At 41.0% G+C, this 16,792-nt stretch overlaps 1 protein-coding gene across 1 annotated transcript in view; it reads left to right on the forward strand.

The window, feature by feature from the left end:
- SLC12A9 (solute carrier family 12 member 9) overlaps positions 1 to 15,638 on the forward strand; it is a 17,504-nt gene extending 1,866 nt beyond the window's left edge. The window contains 12 exon segments of the mRNA XM_072399243.1: positions 56 to 190; positions 1,568 to 1,699; positions 1,781 to 2,074; positions 2,317 to 2,424; positions 3,913 to 4,024; positions 4,440 to 4,597; positions 4,789 to 4,864; positions 5,100 to 5,234; positions 10,531 to 10,726; positions 10,965 to 11,157; positions 11,295 to 11,441; positions 11,524 to 15,638. Of these exon segments, the coding sequence (XP_072255344.1) occupies positions 56 to 190; positions 1,568 to 1,699; positions 1,781 to 2,074; positions 2,317 to 2,424; positions 3,913 to 4,024; positions 4,440 to 4,597; positions 4,789 to 4,864; positions 5,100 to 5,234; positions 10,531 to 10,726; positions 10,965 to 11,157; positions 11,295 to 11,441; positions 11,524 to 12,362 (2,525 nt within the window). The 3' untranslated portion in view covers positions 12,363 to 15,638.
- The last annotated feature ends 1,154 nt before the right edge of the window (positions 15,639 to 16,792 follow it).

Consider the following 16,792-nt stretch of genomic DNA (forward strand, 5'->3'; position numbering starts at 1 on the left):
TGCATTCTCTCTCTCACCCTTTGAACCCTTCCCTCTCTTATTCTTTCTCTCACAGGATTTGTGGTGGGCCACGCTGGACTTTTGCAGTCTCTGCTCATGCTCATGGTAGCATACGCCATCATCTGGCTCACCGTGCAGAGTGTATGCGCCATCTCCACCAATGGCGCCGTCCAAGGAGGTGGAGCTTATTGTATCCTTCCATGACTGGTAATCGTGTATCATACTGAGATAGAGATAACGGTTACAACACAGGGATGGATGTAGGGGCCCCTTGGGGTCCACTTGGGGGACAAGTCGGTTCTCCACTATTGGCTACTTCCGCCACTGATTAAACAGAAATAGTGGAATCTGGATAATTTTTTGGGGATATGAATTGGGTGTAATAAGGTGTAAAATCTGAGATCAGTAAGAGGCAAGTAAGTAAAAAAAAATTGTGGAATATGTGAAAAAACGGTGATTTATTGGTTTATATGTAGAAGATTGAGATGCTAAAGACACAGAGAGGAACTGAGACTAAAATATTGATTCAAACCATCTAAGTCTCCCACTGCAAAACACTAATATAATAGACCGAAATACCCCAAAAATTATAGCTCCGTGTTTGGTGGATTCTGGGGGAAAATGAGGGAACATGATTCATCTGAGGGTATCCTTTTTATTGTTCAGTTCCTTATACAGATTTCAAGAGTGAGTGGGACCATCCTAAAGTGGGTAAGAACACCCCAATGTTCAAGGGGGGTTTATGGGCAGATCTGGCACCAAAAACAACCATGTGGTTAGGTTTGTACAAATCGGGGCCCGCTACAAGAAGGGTGATAAAACCCAAATCTTCCAGGTGACGGGTACAATGCGTGGCATTCTGGTAAGAAGAGCTCCTCAAGAAGCCAGTAGATGACTGGATACTGGAATCCACTTGTAGATATATTGAATAGGAGGACTTATAATAACATTATTATTTGGTATTTCTAAGTTATCTGTTAGCTGATTGAAAACCCAACTGAATGAAAGGTTCACCAGCACCTTTATCTCCAGTTTTGACCTGGTTTCCATTGACCACATCTGAGGCCAAGCAAAACTGGCTTTGACTTTCTGTTGGCATTGGCTTCAGTTGATGTTTCTTTAATTTTTTGGTCACTTGAGATGGGAAAAAATTGGAAAATGAATGCAGGGGTTGTCTAAAGTAACATTCAATTCTGAGTGACCTTAGAAATTCCAAAGCTGAGCACTAGCTTCAAGTGTAAGTCAAACCAAACCTTTATTTTTTGGTGTTGGACCGAGTGGGAAATGTAGGAATGCTTTTACTGCCCCAGCTGGGGTTTTTATGTCCTTTTCCTATTCCTAGAGACACAGAAAATGGATCTAACACCCCCACCACCACCACCACTACCTTAAACAGAAGGACATGTCCTCCTGATTCCACAGGATTAGGTTTCTGAAAGAAGGATCTCGCTTTAACCCTTGGTTTGGTGACAACTGTTGTATTTGAATTACTTTTCTCTGAGGGAAAACTCTCATACCAAATCCTGTGTTTTTGGGCAGCCCTTTTTGTTCCTTAACCATCTTCCAGTTATGATCTCACGTACGCTGGGCCCGGAGTTTGGCGGTAGTATTGGCCTGATGTTTTACCTGGCCAATGTGTGTGCTTGTGGAGTTTACGTCCTGGGTCTGGTGGAGGGTGTGCTGGATATCTTTGGAAAAGGTCAGTTCTGTCTTCTAACCTCCATCAAACCCCAATTCATTTTAATTTCTCCATAACGTCTCCCCTCTCCTCTCCCCCTAGACTCGTCTGATCCCACCAACCCCCTGCGCTCACTGCCCCAAGGATATGGATACAACTTCCTTTATGCCAGCATAGTCCTCCTCCTCTGTTTGTCTATCTGTTTGGTTGGGGCATCCATTTACTCCCAGGCTGCCTTCTTCATCTTTATTCTGGTCTTTGTGGTCCTCTTGTCCATTTTGCTCAGTTTTTTGGCTGTTGGACCACGCCATATCACCATCCGACATGGGGGGAATGTAACGCTAATCGGAGAGTATACGGGAATCAACAGCACTACTCTTCATAACAACCTGCAAGGTAAGATAGGTGGATGGTAAGCTTCCCCAATCACTAGTTTGTATTTTTCTTGTATATTGAATACTTTTTCTTCTCATTGGGTCTCACTGTTTCTTATGGTTAGGGATGGACAACAAAAACATTTATACCGGACACAGAAGTTTCTTCAAGAGCAAAAATTTAATTTCGAAATTTTTGACCCTCACCAGATAAATATACCTTTTTGGCTTGGTGGATTTTATAACTTGTCCTCCTTTCTGCAGCGGAATATTCTCTGGACTATACCACTGGGAACCTCATGGACTTTGCCACCGTTTTTGCTGTGATGTTTAAAGGCTGCACTGGGATCATGGCCGGGTGTAACATGTCCGGTAAGTCATAGCTTGATTTTAGTTTCTAGTAAAAGTAGTGAACCTCGTCACTTGATTTTGGGAACTCAAAGGACAATTGTCATTGGATGTCATTGGACCTGGAAGTCCAACAAGCTCATGTAGGTGTGACAGTAAGGGGCCCAAGAAATTCTGGCCATACAGTTTGCAATTATGGAAAAGATAACCTGGAAAGTTCTCTCTGATCCAGGATTTCCAGGGAAATGTAATGTAAATGTAAATTGCTTCTACTTACCAGTTCTAAGTGCAAAAGAGCAGCACAAGGGGCATCCTATCGAGTGAATGTCAATCGCTCCCTTCCCTAACGATGTCACTGGCCTTATCAGGGTTTCCTTACTTTAATCTTGATATAAATTAAGGGTTCTATTTATAAATTATTCCCAGTCAATACCCTTACACCAGGGGTCAGCAAACTTTAACGGCCACTAGGCCATTTCAGGGGTGGGTGGGGGTACATTAGGCCGGACTCTAAATGCTTCTCCCCCCGAAGTGAAATTCCTCTCCTCCGTATGCATTGTGGAGGAGAGAGATTTCCCTTCAGGGAGCTTTCTCTATTTACCCCGCCGTCAGATGTATCAACGCCGGCCGCAGTAAATAGGGGAGCAACAGCAAAGAGGCAGCACTGGAGCTCCGGCGGTATCGGTAGTTCCTAACGCCCCCTGGCCGATCCAGTCCCTGTTGGCCAGAACGAACTACAGGCCAGGATCTGACCTAAAGGCCAGAGTTTGCCGACCCTTGCCTTACACAGATAGCATTTTTTATTGTGAATTCTGTGAACTTTTAAAATTGGCTACTAGATGACAGAAAGAGTCATTATGTTAAAAGGAACTACAATAATTTTTATTATTGTTATTAATAAACAGGATTTATATAGAGCCAACATATTACGCGGCGCTGTACATTAAATAGGGGCAGCAAATGTCAGACACATACAGAATGTGATACAGGAGGAGGAGAGGACCCTGCCCCGAAGAGCTTACAATCTAAGAGGTGGGGGAAGTATCACACAATAGGATGGGAGAAAAGATATGCCTAGAGATTTAAGACCATTTGTCAGCAAATTTCAGACAAATTGACAAATAATTGGAATAATATTATAAATACAGCCCATAATAATGAAATGTAATAGTTCCTTAACCGAGGGCACAAAGTGTACCTATATCTAAGACTGTGTTTAGTTTTTGAGCTACACCTCTGTACACATGGGGCATGGAACGATAACGCTATAATTCACAAATGTAGGTCGAGTTTTAAAAGGTTCATAGTCTGAGATCCTGAAATATGCAATGTAGATCCAAATGATTCCAGCAATGATTTCTTTAAAGCTCCAGACTCCATAAAGCAGAGCAGCCACTGCATTCCAATCAAGTCTATAGCAATGGGTTCAGGCAGCCTGTATTGTGACAAATACATAAACTCGAACAGAATCTGATTTCCATACAATCTAAACATGTCTGTCTGTTTTCATAGGGGAGCTGACGCAGCCGAGTCGCGCTATTCCTATAGGAACTATAATCGCAGTCATTATTACATTCTTCGTCTACCTCATCCTCTTCATCCTCACAGCACTTACCTGTGACAGGTAGGAAATAAAAAATTAAAGTTTACTCTCTAATCTAAGAAAAATGGGGGAAACTAAAATCATCTTGTTTATCCTTAGACCAGCTTTACACCCCAAGCCGCCGGGATATATAGACTGGATACATCCTAATATAGAGACATTTATCCCACTGTACACCCAGAGTCTCTGGTTTATAGGCTGGATACATCCTAATATACAGCCATTTATCCCATTGTACAGCCAGAGCTGCCGGTATATAGACCCAATACATCCTAATATAGAGACATTTATCCCACTGTACACCCAGAGCCGCTGGCTTATAATAAGTTGGTTATATAAGAATGAATCTCTTTATTCCTTCTGATGCCTTTATCTTCCCTCTTGGCGTATTATCTAGAATGTTCTAATTTTGTGTTGTCTTCCCTCCACCTATTAGAACGCTCCTGAGAGAGGACTATGGATTCTTCCGACCCATTAATATCTGGCCGCCTTTTGTTCTAATCGGAGTTTATGCTACATCCCTGTCTGCCTCTATGAGCACCCTGATCGGGGCGTCTCGAATCCTTCATGCTCTGGCCAAGGATGACCTGTTTGGTAAGAGGGTCTTTGATCGGTGTGGGGGTGGGAGTATTTCCTCCTTTACTGTGTTGCTTTTTTTCTAGATAATTAGAAGTATTACAGCAGATATCTTCGGTTTTTAAATAAAATAAAACTCCAGTTTGTTTGTCCCCCACCATTTGTTTTGTAATTGCCGATCTGAAAATCATAATTTGTCTGTTTTTTAGGAATCCTTCTCGCACCTGCAAAACTGGTCTCTAAGGGAGGAAACCCCTGGGGGGCCGTCCTCTATACCTAATGGGGAGATTTCCCCCAGTAGTTTGTGTCTCTGCCCCTCCCATAATGGGGTATTGTTAATGGCCACTGCATTGGTTTGAGCTGGACATATCTTTCTGCTGCAGTATTTGGGGGATTTGGAAACCAGCATGGGATTCATCTTCCCAGCAACCATGCTAAAAGTTTTTCAATGAGACGGACATTTTAAATCTAGATCAAAGAACGCCGCTGCTATTCCATCTGTGTCCTGACATCTTCTCCATCTCTTTCAGCTTGTTTTGTTGGCTGGAAAGTTAAATACCATCGCCGGCATTGTCACAGTTTTCTACCTCATGGCGTACGCAGCAATAGACTTGGCCTGCCTGGCTCTTGAGTGGGCATCGGCACCGAACTTTCGGTAAGTGCTCCTCTGGGCTTTACTATATTAGATAAAATCTCCACTCTGCCTTGCAATATTCACACAACTTTCATGTTTATATACAACCAGTCTGTCCATAGGCTTTTGTCTGAAATGAAATAACATTCCTAAAATGTTATTATACAAGTTATGGCCCAGCAAGGAGAAGATTATTCAAATTCCTTCATATTGAGCACTAGAAGCAAATACTCCCCGGATTTCACTGGGCTTTCGAGGGTGCTATAGACCAATAGAAGAAAAGTACCAGCGTTCTTCCTCTTCCTGCAAAGGCGGAGCAGGTCAGCATGGTCATCGTTCCATATCTTTTGCATAAATGATACAAAATGTTTCTTCATTTCTGAACATTGCTTCAGTGAAGCAAATCTGGAAACTGCTGGACATTGGTAGTTTCTCTGTAAGTGTACAAACAGGTGGAGCAAAGGTCCCCAACCCCCACAGAGCTGCGGCTCTGGCCGGTGACCCCACCAGAAGGGTCAGGAGAAGGACCCCGCTTGGAGGGGCCGACCACGTCTCCCGGGGACATCGCAGGCTCAGGGAGGTGGGTTAGGTATTTGGACACAGTTCAGACCTGCAATGGGAGATTGGGTGAGTTCTGGCATCATGACGTCACTCTGAGTTTCTTCCTCCTTCAATGACGCACGGCCTGAAGTCTGAGCATTTAGTGGTTCGCGACCTGCAAAAGGTTGGGGACCATTGAGGTAAAGGGGCTACACAGCTGTTCTGGTTTTGCATTAATTCCTCATTCATGATTTTTAGAATTTCTTTATCCTTGACAGCAATCACTGGCACATTGTCATCACTAGTTGAACTGAATGCCAGATCCAATCCTTCTGGAGAACAGGTAATCTGTTCTGAAGGTAATCTGATTGTCATGGATGATGGGTTGCCAGTCTCTGATGTTGTTGAATCCTCCTTTACACAATAATGATAATAACTTGGTTCAAGGGAGGGTTTTCCCGTAATAGAGAATATGTTAGATGCTATGTTGGATATGTTAGATGAGATGCTGCTAGTCTTCTTTATCCTGTTTACACAGACCTTTCTAATGATAACCCAACCAAGAATGTTCAATCCATATGGAGCATCATGGGATCCCATGATTTGCTAGGGTACCTTATGTACCCTTAAAATACCTCTGCCTAGCAGAAGAAGAGCTGGGAGATGTTTAGCTACAGTTCCCAAATGTGGTTGATGAAGTGCAGCTTCGGGACTAAGACATTTTCCCTGTGGGAAGGAATCTGGTTGCACTCAATAAGGGTAGGCAGCAGCAATTCTATAGATCCGTAAAGTGAAGCTGTCATGAACCCATTTGCTCTTCATCCTGTAACTTCTGAAACACCCAGAGATTCCAGGGGTATATAGTAGGGGATCTCCTTTAACTGAAATAAGAATTTGAAAAATTCTGATCTGGCAAGAGAGCGGTTGCTCGTATCCAGAATGGCGTAATTGCTCTAATTGCTCGGGGTTTCCTTTTAGGATACACTTTGACTAGGCATATTTATACAAAGGACCTGTCACAGAGATCTCCACAAACCTCAGTGCGTGTAGAAGAAACTGACATAGAGATGTATGTCTGGTTAGAGCTCTCCCTGCCATGGCTTTCTGCAGGAGCAGCATCTATGAATTCTATGCATGTGATTACAACCTTACAGTCCTTTGCAAGATGTTCTGTACAAGTACAACCATTGAATCAAATCCCACATTTCTCTAAAAGTTCCTTGCAATGGTTTGCTCAGGAATGCAAATGGAAACGCTGATGATTAGTATTTCCTATTTCATGTTCACCTTCTCTAGGACGGGGTAGAACATTCATCTTTTGCACTTGGACCTTTAAAATATCTGAATTTACTGGGAGCCTACTTGTCCTTGGGAAAGATTGGACCCTGGGTGCTGGAGAAACTTGGATCATTTTTAGTTTCTGATGAAATCACAGAAACTCGGTGGAAAAGAAACCTAATTCTCTTTCTTTGCAACAATTGGATTCACACCACAGGCAGTGTTGAGATAGCTAAGGCCAGGTAGGCGAGGATCCTCCTTTGCAAGTTGCAATTTGATAAAATAGTATCTTTCAGAAGAAAGGTTTTAGTGAATAAAGTATGTGTGCTGGAGAAGTCTTCTGTCAATGAATGAGAAGTATTTACTCAAGGCACACAGAAATACAATATGGTAAGCAAGTTCATAAAGTAAGTAAAAAGAAAACATATGAGGATATGACCTGATTGATAATACGGATCAGTTCATGAGAGAATATGATGGTCCAATCTCTCCCCACACCCTCAAAAGTAGCTCCTTTTACACATAAGTTTCCCATCGACATACATTGGATATAGATTGCTTACTTACTTCCGTACATACTTATAAAGGTAATGTTAAATATAACTTTACTATTTGTTGTTGAAAACATAGGGAGTGAAAAAAGTTTACCCAGCTCTTTCTCAATGACCTCCATTCCATTAGAAACTGAAGTCCTAAGTTCTCATGCACAAATACGGAAGCCTCAAATCCCTAAATAGATAACAATGTTAAAAAATAAGTATACAGCTTTCCACTTACCCTTCCATGGCCTTACACACACATACTCTAACTATATTTCTACTGTAAAATATATGATTATTTCTAACAAAATCCAAGCAAAAAATCTTAGTTCCGGAAATTTCTGATTGTCCTTACTGAATATCTTAGGAAAGTCTTACAACCTTTTAAACAGAGCACCTTTTATAGTGTCAGTCTGAGAGGCTGATGTTCTAAGGGAAAATCCCTTTTTATCAGGAGCGTCAGAGGTAATGGAGAACCTGCTGCTGGAGAACAAAGCCCTTGGTGCTCTCCATGGGATCCTCTGAATTTGCAATACTGACATTGTCTAATTAACTTGCGGCAGATTGCTCTAATACCAATAATTTTGCTTCTGCTGTACTTTGGTCACATTTATTTTGCAAGGCTTCAATATCTTCCAGAAAACCTTAGCCTCCAGTTCTACTTTCCTTTCTGTAATCGCAGCTTGCACCTTAGCAGCCTCTGCAAGAGCTTTCATAAGCTGATCATTAAGCATGGAACACCTTGGGCATGATGATATTGAAGATCTCTTTGTTTGTCTGGAGGATGTTGAGCGATGGGATGTAGTTCCATATACTGTGCAATTCTTGGCTTTAGTTTCCATCACTTTGTGATCTCTTTCTTGAATAAGATGATCAAACCTTTTAATTCATCTGAAGAATCTTCTGTGTTTGTGTGTTTTAGGAATGACACCTCCTTATCACAGAGCCTCTAATAATTCTCATATGTAGTATTGAGGTGTTAGAGAGCGTCCTCTAGGTGTGTGACCCCAGAAATGCACAGAGATGTGTAAGATTATCTGGGAAATCTTCCATAATTCTCCTTTCATTTCTAGGAAGGTGTGTTTTTGTGCCTGATACCAGCTTCAGCCATCCATTTTATTATGTTGTAGCAAAGGGATTTTGCTGTTTCTCAGTCTGGTTTATAGGGGAGATTTGGTCTGTAATGGCAGTACAAGGGGTAATACAATTATAGAAATTTGCAGCTTGGACAGGAGAATTAGGTGCAATGGCTCTGTACACAGGCAAATGCTTCCCAATCCACATAAATGATCCATCTTCAGCATGAACAGTTCACTATGCAGATAACCGATTTGTGTATAGATCTTCTCATAGAGGAGGTCTAGTGGGAAAATACTCCCCCGCCGAGCATTCACATACCAAAGCTCCGCTAGGGCTGTCGGGCACAGTGTCTCCATACAAGCGGTCCCTTGATTGGAGAGGTCCTATGTAGGCAGCCTGTATGTACACATTGCTCCTGGAATCTCTAGCAGAGATTTAGCACCTACATGGGTGCAGAACATGTACCAATGGTCAGCTGGGGACTGTGGAGCAGTGTCCTCATCCAACCTCTGCCTTGATTGGTAAACCTCGATAATGGCTCAAGTGTCATCAGGGTTTACCTACTCTCAGCCAATCAGCACTAGAGGTGAATGGACAAACTTGTTCTCATTTGCCCTCTGGAGTCTGGGGTTTCCACGCTGTCCAGGGACCCTAGGCTGTGTCATGTCATTTTTGCATGTTTATAGGCGTTTCCAAATGTTTTTTATTTTTAAAACGCAGCAAAAAGCATCATCTTAAATGCTCAAAAACATGCCTCCAGGGTATGCCATGGGGTGGCCTTGCCAATTGGAATGCATAGGAATTTCAAACATGGTCTTTTAAATGCTCAGGTTAAATCCTGGGGAAACAGTCCATGTAGACTAAACCTAAGACAATTCTGTTTCATCTGCTGTGGCTTTGTAATTACTGATCCTAGATTATTCCCAGTGTTCAGTTCCAAGGCTCAAAACAGAAAAGCCTAATCGGTGTACGAAGAAGAAAGAGAGATGCAGTACATACTATCAGTGGCTTGATTTCCTAGACACTGACCAGGGCTGGGTCTACACAGTTTTAAAAACACATGTAAATATTCCTGCTGGTTTTTTATGCACTTTTATAAGCGTTTTAAAGCTTGCCTTTAACAGGCTTACAAACTCTTATAAATGCATATGACGTGTTTTACCGCAATTTTACATACGCTTTTATAAAAGTTTTACTTTTACCTTTTCAGGCAATGAGTACATAAAGCCCCTTACTCATTCCCTGAAAGGGTTAAAAATATGTGTAAAGATAAGGACCAGACTTTTTCAAGTGTTTTCCCCCATTTACCCTTTGTTTTAATTTTTAAAATGTTGCATGAAACGTTTTCTATAATAAAGGAGTTCATGCAATCCCAGCAGCCAACTATGCTGGAATTTTGAACTGCAATGCACATGTGTACCTCAGTGTACATTACACAGGAGACTATGATCAGGCATTTCCCTTTATACAATAATCAACTGCAGTTTTTTTATTTTCAGGTTTAGTTCCACTTACTTACAGCGGAGAGGTGATTTCAACTTTGGGGCTGTTGAACTTAAAAGTCAATTTAGCCAAACGTTCTTGTTTTCAGGAGTCTGTTGCTAGATGTATTAATGGTGTGGCAAATCTATTAATACAGAGGGGAGATTTTCAGTTAAGTTCCCTAATTACCTAAAAATGCTCCCTGTATGGGCAGCCTTACAAGGGTTTCACATGAAAGGAATTCTCCATTTCATTTTATCCTCCAATTTGATTTGGTTGTGTAGCCACTTGTCATTAAACTCAGTGTTTCCTCAACTGTACAGAAATAAAATGTAATTATATGCAATGTGGTACAGCAAAGATCTTCCATGTGTTTCCTTCTGTTGCCCCTTCCACAGTCCTACATTCCGCCTTTTCTCCTGGCACTCCTGCCTGCTGGGAATCCTGAGCTGTCTGGTCATGATGTTTCTGATAAACCCGGCCTATGCATCAGGAAGTATCGTCCTCTTACTTCTACTGCTGGGGTCCATCCACTTCAGAAGTACCAGCAGCAGCTGGGGCTACATTAGCCAGGCTCTCATCTTCATCAGGTAAGTGTTTGCTGAAACCTCCAAAACCTTTTTACTCCAGAGGAACTCTTTAAAATTATTTCCAGGTCTGGGGAAACCCAAATGAGTGCAGACTCCAGTCAACTTGCTCTTTCCATTTCCATTCAGCCTGAGCTGGAGATGCAGAAATCTAGGATTATGTGTTTCTCTTAAAGTAAAACTTGCTATGAGCTCTGTATGTCAGCGTTACATTATATTAAGGACATGGCCTGCATTAGGTAAAGTCTCTCTCCTTGTCCCAGGTCAGGAAGTATCTCCTTCTCCTCGATGTACGCAAAGAGCATGTGAAGTTCTGGAGGCCACAAATTCTTCTCATGGTGTCAAAACCTCGCACCTCCTGCCATCTTATCAAGTTCATCAATGATCTGAAGAAAGGTGGCCTCTACATCTTGGGTCATGTAGAGACGGGTGACTTGGGTGAGTTTCCTTCCCTTTTAAGGGTTGTTTTATATACTTTGTTACAAAGTGAAAACAAGAAAACATTCCTAATCCCATAGGTTTAGACAATCCCGATAATCTCCTGATAGAATTTTTAATGTCCTCTTCTTTTACAGATTCTCTTCCTTCAGATCCAGTTCAGGCACATTACAGCTTCTGGCTTAGCCTGGTGGATAAACTAAATGTCAAAGCCTTTGTAGATCTTACCCTAAGCCCAACTGTCCGACAAGGAATACAACAACTGCTGCGTATTACTGGACTTGGTAGGTTTTACCGCCAAAATGTCATCACCCCATGACTCTTTTACTACACCAGAACTGACATCTTATATTTCTTATTGTTAAGGTGGAATGAAGCCGAACACGCTGGTTCTGGGATTCTATGACAATGCCTGCCCGGATGACTACTTTCTTCAGGACTCTGCTTTCACCCCAGGTCTTTCATCACGTGACAACCCATTTGGTGTTGATGCCACATCTTTGCAGGCCCACTTCCCCCCTGTTCGAAGCCTTGAAACTCCTCATCACGTTGCTCCTAAGGAGTATGTTGCAATAATCTGTGATGCTCTGAAGATGCATAAGAACATTGTCTTGGCTCGGAACTTTTCATCTCTAGAACGGCCAGGGAACCGTGGATCAGACTCTGCCATATATATTGATGTGTGGCCTCTGGATCTCCTCCGACCTCAAGCTTCTGCCTACGTGGATGTCTGTAGCTTATTTCTTCTGCAGATGGCATGCATTCTCAATATGGCTGCTTCATGGCGCCGCTACCAGCTCCGTGTTTTCCTCTGCGTTGAGTCAAGAAGCTCAAGCGGTAGTGGCACTAGCAATGGTTGGCTAGCAGCAGAAGTAAAATTCCGGGAGCTGCTTACTAAGCTTCGCATCCGTGCCTTGATCCGTGTGGTGGCCTGGGATAGAGTGGCCATCCTACGTGGACAAGACAGTGAAGGACAAGTGCTCACCCGTGAGCCTATTCCTGCCGAGTATCTAAATGCCGCCAACCGTGTAGTTGCGGAGGAGGGCGGTGCTGAGTCAGCCGTACGGTTCCTGTATCTCCCAAGGCCTCCTGCTGATCCCACCCTTCACGAATGCTACTTGGAGGAATTAGACACCCTCACAGTGGGTTTAGGGCCAACGTTGCTGATTCACGGCTTAACACCAGTTACATGCACTGAGCTTTGAGAAACTTCCCACAGATCTGTATCTACCATTCCTATGAGCTGTCCTATCAGACTTTTTCAACATTCTCTTCCAAGCAACATAAAGTCCAATTCTGCTTTACAACTTATTACAGCATTAACTTACTGTCATTTCACCTCATCTCTACATTGCTTCACTCCATTCTCTTCAAACATAAAGTATACATGGGTACAGTTTACTCCTAGATTTCTTTGGTGAATAACAACGACTAAAAACCCTGGGGCTAGAATTCATGATCTAAGTTTTTTTTGTTTTGTTTTGTTTTGCTTCCTTCCTTTCATTTATGTTTGCACTTTATGCGGGACTTTTGCACAAATGTTTGTTTGTATTTTCTGCATTCTTGCCTCAATTGATTTCGATTGGTTGGTTGGAGGTTTGCTCTCTTTCCTATCTTATTTTGTTTACATGTTTTGATAAAGAGGAAATGTAATTTCGATACTCGATTTTTAAAGTTGTGACCACTTTCTGTAACTTCATGTTGGCTGAATTGGAACTTTCACATTTCCACTAGACAATAGAAGGTTAAGTTAGGTGACATATATTTTTTTACCATTTATTATGTTTGTTTTTTATTCACTTGGCCACAATTGAAAGGATAACAGCCTAAACAAATCTAATTCTCTTGCTATATAGGGTAAATCATTTGCCTAAACTGGCTTGTGTTTTGATATTAGCTTGTTTATATAACTCGTGGTGGCACTTGGTTTGTGTGCACTTGGATTAGTTGCCATTTTGAGGGTATTTAGGGGTGATGTCTGGGATTATTATTCTAAATCTGTCATTTTATTACTCTGATATATGTCTCTGCATAAGATTGTAAAGTCTTCCATCTGATTCCTTCTTACTTGACCCACTCAGTTCCCAAAATCCTTTGATTCATGACTCCTTGATGTCAAAATGACCCATCCGTCTGTTGGGTCTGCAATTTAATAGTTGGCCACCCAAACCTATTTTAATTTTTATTCTTGATGTGAGTTCTTTGCACCTTGGTTCCCAAATCGCAAAACTTACCCAAAATGTACTGTAAGTTGTGTTCAGTTTGCATTCCTACTCACATTTTGGAGTGGATTCCCCTCACATTTTGGTAACTCTTCTTTAGCATGGGAAAGGCTAAAACAAAATTGGCAAAGTTTCTGAATATTTCTCTATGTATGAAGGGAAAAAACAAGCTGTAGGTGCATTTTTAACCTATAGTACCCTACATGGGGCCAGTTATGGACACCCAAGATACAAAACTGAATTGTTAAATTTGGATGTCCTTTATTGGGTTGCAGGTAGGAAAGGTGGCTGTGGAGTGTAAATTGCCATCAACGTCTTTTCCCCCATTTCTGATCTGCCCTGTAAAAGATTTAATTAGAAAATGTAAGAGTAAAAGTTGATTTACATTTTGACTAAAATGTGGGTGAATCATGGATACAAACATAAATAGTCCTGATGGCAGATCAGCACAGAATCATCCTTGAGACATTTTTTTCCTCTCTGCACCATTCAAAAATCCAAGTTCATGTGCGTAGACAACGGTTCAATGGGCCCAGTAGGTGTTCATTTAGCAAGGGTTATGCACTTGTGGTCCGCATCAAATGTGGTGAAATTTAAAATAGATTCTGAAAAGGATTGTGGAAAATATTTTGGATTCACAAATTATATTTTTCAAATTTGTGAGTCCCTATCTAAACAATAATGCTGTCTAGGGCCCCAAAGACATTTATGCCAAACCCACTCACAGCCAAACCAAAATGCTAAAACACCACTTGTATTGAAGCCACTATTTCAGAGCAACTGGCCAACCCAAAGAGAGACTTGACTTTGAGTGGAGAAGTTGTACATACTATGAGTCATTGTACTGAAATAACTAAATCATTTTATTTTCCTTTTGTACCGGCAGCTCACAAAGAAAACCTCTGTTATATGAATGTTTGTTTTTGAATCACACTCCTTTTCCCTTTGAACGAATATCTCAAAACATTTTTTTTTACTTGTTTGCTATTTAAAGCATAAGAAACATAAGTTTTACTTATCCGCCAGATGACAACAATCCAATGCAATCGGAAGGTGACATGGTTTGGACCTTCTGTGTTGTGGTTATCGGTTTTCGCACTGAACTAGTAGTACTGGTTGATGCAGCTCTTCATCTAACCAACATAAGCGGTAATAATATAATGGGAAATATAATTTTGTGTAAATTTAGGTTTGTAAAAACAATTTAGTTAACACTTTATAATGTAACTTGGTGACCTTGTTGACTATGGTATCAACCTAGGAAGATGTAGGGTACTAGTAAATTATAGTGTATGCAAGCTCTAAATTCATTTCTATGAATATATTTGACATCATGACTCCATGACTGTATTTTTTTGTGAATCTGTTGTAAAATTTCTCGCCTGGAGTTCTTTACAATATCAACCTCACATCCCTTCGGTTGGGAGCCAGGCTTCCTATCAGGCCTTCAGGATGCATTCACAGAGTGAATGAGTTCCTCAACAGTCAAATGAACAAAAGCACATATAGTAAATTCTATATACAAGGCTGTGGCTTACCGTTATCTATCACACCGTAAGTGCTGTTCACAAACTTGACAACAGAGCTTAGTCTTAAGCTTTAAAGTTTATGGTAGCTACAATTTATATTTCAGTTTGATTGCCTTTTTAGCATCATTCTCTGGCCTGGTGGTGGAGCCCATTTATTGAATTTTTGAGTTTTCCTTTCCTTTTCCTAAGTTATAGATACATCTATTGGTTTTACCCAGATCATATATGAATAACAAAGCAGCACAGCCATCTCATAACTTTTTCATTTCAGTTGAACTGATTTTTAGTGGGACGCTCTAGCCTGGTAGAAGAGCCCATTGCAGATCCAATATGACTGCTGGAATTCCATGATGAAGAAGTCTACTGATTTTATCTGGGCCACTTATTATACAACACAGCAAATCCTATGAACTGGGTACATCAGCTTCGTGCATATCTTTCCTAAGGTGACCATATGCGCTTCCCAGCAGTGTCGTAGTAGCACAGATTTGTAATCTTGTATATAGTAACAGAATGGCACTTTTATTTCATATTGAAGGACAATTTGTTGGGGCACTTAGTGGGTTCTGCAGGTGGTCAGTGCCTTCTTGTCCATGTTTCTGCCTTAGAACCTGCGCTGCATACAACGTAATGAGGTTGGAGGTGTTGTTGTGACTGTTACTTTATTTGTTTTAATAAAGATTCTTTTTTTATGTAACAGTTTTGACATAATAAAAAATAACTAATTGTGTGAATGCTCTTATTCGTCTGGTACATAAATTTCGATGCCATTGGAATAGGCGATTGTTGCGTTCCGCTTATGAATACGCATGCCACTTAAGTTGATGGTGTCTTCTAAATCCATAAATCTAAATAATAATAATATAAATAATCATCTAAAGCTATACTCACCTAGAAATGTACCCTCACAGACTCCCCACTGCAAGGTTTCCTGGTTATGCTCCAGTGTTGGAATGATGTTGCTATTCCGACACGACATGATTCCAAATCACGGTACTCCCACTTGTGTTTCTTGTAATGATTGAAACCTTTTACATTCACAGCACAAAAATAACAATCATTAGGATGATTTTTTTGGCTCTCGCTATACCATAGGTACACCAAATTTCACACTTTTCAGTTTTCCATTTTTCCACTGATGTAAACACTCCACACAAGTTTTGCATAACATATGGGGAGCCCAATACTTATCTTGGTCCCCCAGTTTAATACCAAAATATACAAGAAATGCTTGTTTCACAAATTCTGTAATGTTTCTTCTCTGTTTATTCTGAGAATATTCACCACAAATGTAGCAAAATATATTGGAATAATTTAAACAACTTCTTGAAGAACTCATATGTCTGTAAAAAAATGAAAATGTATGAAAAAAAAAGAAGACAAATGAAAGTTTCATGAAAATAATGCTACATTTAATATGTAAAATGGAAAATATCTGTGTAAATAAAGATTGATAAAAAAAGCAAAGCCAAGGGTCAAGGCGACACAACTGGAACTGAAACGTGCCATTCAGCCCATTGACCAATGGAAATAGATAATGTCATCAGCCTCAGAAATACTTTGAGTATTTTCACTGACCGTGCCGGAGTTTTTAAAATTCTTTGAGCCCACATTATCATTTGTGCCACTTTTCAGGATGGCAGAAGCACCTTTCACTGTAATGAATACCATTCCCAAATGTTCATGCATCAGTGATAATAGACTGTTCCGATAGTTTGCCAGAGTTAGCGTTTGCAGAATTTTCTTCTTTCGGCGTTTCAACTTGCTTTTGGATATTGTCAGCACCAGTATGTTGTCCAGGTAGTGAAATAAACTGACACCATGAAGCCATGGCAGTGCGCTGCTATCACATCTTTGGAGTTGTGGATAGACTGAAGGGTAGAT

The sequence above is a fragment of the Pyxicephalus adspersus genome, chromosome 2 (assembly GCF_032062135.1).
Source record: "Pyxicephalus adspersus chromosome 2, UCB_Pads_2.0, whole genome shotgun sequence".
In the NCBI taxonomy this organism is placed as follows: domain Eukaryota; kingdom Metazoa; phylum Chordata; class Amphibia; order Anura; family Pyxicephalidae; genus Pyxicephalus; species Pyxicephalus adspersus.